General features: G+C 45.9%; 1 protein-coding gene across 1 annotated transcript in view; it reads right to left on the bottom strand.

Moving 5' to 3' along the window:
• Positions 1 to 224: 224 nt before the first annotated feature.
• The window catches only part of BHLHE40 (basic helix-loop-helix family member e40), a 4,525-nt gene continuing 1,560 nt past the window's right edge, over positions 225 to 3,189 (bottom strand). Inside the window, exons 4-5 of the mRNA XM_007453067.1 lie at positions 2,398 to 2,521; positions 225 to 1,081 (exon numbers count right to left, since the gene is read on the bottom strand). Of these exons, the coding sequence (XP_007453129.1) occupies positions 225 to 1,081; positions 2,398 to 2,521 (981 nt within the window). The remainder of the gene's footprint in view (positions 1,082 to 2,397; positions 2,522 to 3,189) is intronic.

Consider the following 3,189-nt stretch of genomic DNA (forward strand, 5'->3'; position numbering starts at 1 on the left):
CTCCCTACACCAAAAGGAGCTTTAATGTCCCATACCAACACACAATGCGTATGCGTGTGCACACGCGCGCGCACGCACACACACACACCCCTGAATCTTCTTTCCCTGCCTCAGATGATCTTGGCATACACACTGGAACAATCCTGCTACACTCACAAACACATGTTTTTTTTTTTTGGAAGTCGGGAGGAAGGAAAGCGAAGCAGCAGGGTCCCCTAAATAGTTTAGTCTTTGGTTTCTAAGTTTAAAGGGGGGATCTGCTTCAGAGCTTGGAGCAGGGCGGAAGAATCGATGGCCGGATGGGCTGGCAAGGGAGAAGGGAGTCTCTGGGGCATGAGCAAGGGGGCTGAGATCTTGTCTGGGTTCATGAAGCTGGTGAGAGCTGCGGCAGAGGCGTTGAGGCCTGGGTATAACACTGGGACAGAGGTGGGATACCAGCATTTCTCCAGCATGGGCAAGTAGGCAGTCGCTGACGGTGGGATCAGATAGAAGGGCAGGCAAAAGGGAGGCTGGTGCGGGTGTGGGCCCAGGAACGGGGAGCTGATCAGGTCACTGCTAGTGAAATGGCCTTCATCATCTGAGAGCTGCATTCTGCTCTTTTTTGTGGGGGGTTCTTCAGATTCTTGCTTAATAGCACCGATCCTTTCTCCCATGGTGAACCTGCGTCCATGATCACTTTTGAAGTATGGCTGCTCGACACGCAGCTCAGTCTTCTCTGATTCTCCTCCGTAGCCGCTGTCTGTGTCCGTGTCACTGCCACTCTGCTCGCCGCTCGAGTGGGCGAAAGTCCGCTGGATGACTGGCACACAGTTTTTGCCTGGGCCTTCAGAGCCTTTGGCCAGGGAGCTGGGTTTCTCCTTGAAGTCCATTGCTTTGGCACCTGGGTCTGACGGCTTCCTGGCGGTACCACCCTGCAGGAGCTCGGAGACCACACGGTGGAGGTGGGTGACGAGCTGGGAAGATTTCAGGTCCCGGGTGTTCTCGTGCTTGGCCAGGTACTGAAGCACCTCCCGGGCACATGTCTGGAAACCTGAGCAGAACATCTCTTGACCTGCTTCGACATTTCTCCCCGACAGATCACCTGGATAAACACAGATCCAAAGGAAGACATTTCAGAAGGCCCTGTGGTTCACCTGGACACCTATGTTCCAAAGACCCAGAGCTTTCCTTTCTGTTAACAGCATTTTCTGATTTGTGTTTCTAACTCCAAAAGTAATAGGATCAGGGGAAATGTGGATGACAGCAAAAAGTATAAAGAATAAAATAAAAATCATCCATAATTCTACCACTCAGAGATGAAATATGATTTGTAATGGCTGTACAATATCCCATCACAGACACAGACCATATTTAATAGAGACAGACTGTTGCCCCTCTTGTTGAATTTATAGGTTGCTCTTGAGTTTACATTGTAAGTGACACAGCAATGAACATCCTAGTATGTTTATAACCAGAGTCAATTTATAGTCCATTTATATCTTTTTACCATAGGAAGTGACCAGATCGTCAAAAAAGGAGAATGAAGGAACAGTGGCACCTAAAGTAAGCTTATTTTCAATGACTTATACAAGTTGCAGTGATGCTGTCGTCTTTAAAGGCTATTTCTAAGTCTTTCCCATGTATTCCCTTCGTGATCCCCAAGAAATTAGGTATGATCATCTTCCTGTTTTCAGTAAGGAAACTGGCAGAAGCACTTGCTAGCTTTTTGTGATTCTCATCATGCTTGTTTGGAAAGGAGGGCAGAGAAGAATGGGATGAGGGGGTGGGTAGACGAATTTCTCCCTAGTTTGTGCAGTATGATTTGGAATGGGTGAGACGAGATGGTTAGAAGGTGGCTGTGATTCTCTAGAAGTCGGTAGAAACAGATGATGAAACTTCAGTGGTTTCGTTAGATTGTGTAATTCACCAAGATACCTAGTAGCTATTCAGGGAATCACATGAAATGCAGGAAAAACTCCTGTTGTCATCCTGCCAGGATCGTACCACACACCGAGTGATAAGGAAGTAGAGAAACAGGAAAACACTGGGGCATACCCGTGATTTATTCTCCAGTGAAACAGGACTAAGAAGAACAACTGTAAAACACCCACGATGCAAATTATAGGTGCCTTGGCATTTTCAAAGGGAGGGGGGAAAACTCCCAGAATCCAGAAACTCTTAAGTCAAAATGCCACTGAAATATTTTACCATTTGACTAATACGTATTCATGCCAGGTGGCACATGCAGCATTCCGAATGAAAAGTCTGACCTTTTAGGAAAGATAAAACGGCATCTCCCCCAACGAATGTGCATAAGCAATTTGTTGCAGGAATGTTTCTCATACCAGATGTTGAGCCCACAGGCTCTCTATTTGTGCTAGAATTCTTGGGAGATGATAGCCAGGCTTGGGTACTCACCAGCTTGCAAACCGCTCTGCAGGGCAATGATTTTCTGCTGTTGCTGATCAATTAGGTTTGTTAGTGCTTTCACATGCTTCAGCGTAAGTTCAAGAACTACTGCTTTTTCCAAGTGACCCAAAGTCTGGAATAAAAAGAGCCTCAGTCAGCAGTGAACGCAGAGAAGTCCCACCTCTGGGACACTAATTAGCAATGAGATATGTCTCTAAAGGAAGAAAAAACAAAAAACAAAAAACCTTTCCTGGTTGGCTAAATTTAGTTTTAAGTTTATAGATGAAGTTTTAAAAAATATATATATATATGTATTCAGTATATATTTTTGATTAAAGAACAACAAACTGTCACCCATCTTTGGAGGCCTTTTGGAAGCAGCAGCTAGCTCAGGAGAAAGCTTTGACAGATAAATTTTTCCAGCAGCCGTTGCTGACCTTAACTCAGGGGAATCCGGAGATAACATTTCTCTGCAGTGGTGTCAACCCGAGGAGAGACTTCTACTGTGTCTGGCAGCCAAGAGGCTTTCCCTAGTTTCTTTCCTGACATCCTGTCATAACTTCCAACTCATCTACACTTTTTTCTTCCTCCCTAAATACTATTCTTTTTTCTTTCCCCAACCAAAGCCTGCCAAACTAGTAAGCTGTTGGCTATTGCCAAGAAAGGACAGGGCGTTAAAACACACACACACACACACACACACACACACACACACAACAAGTCCTTTTATTTTAAAAAGGGACGGGGGGGGGGGGGGGGGGGAAAAAATTGGCGGGTTGCCTGGGTTTCGCAACTTGGGGA

This window comes from Lipotes vexillifer, unplaced genomic scaffold, assembly GCF_000442215.2.
Source record: "Lipotes vexillifer unplaced genomic scaffold, Lipotes_vexillifer_v1.1 scaffold1105, whole genome shotgun sequence".
NCBI lineage: Eukaryota > Metazoa > Chordata > Mammalia > Artiodactyla > Lipotidae > Lipotes > Lipotes vexillifer.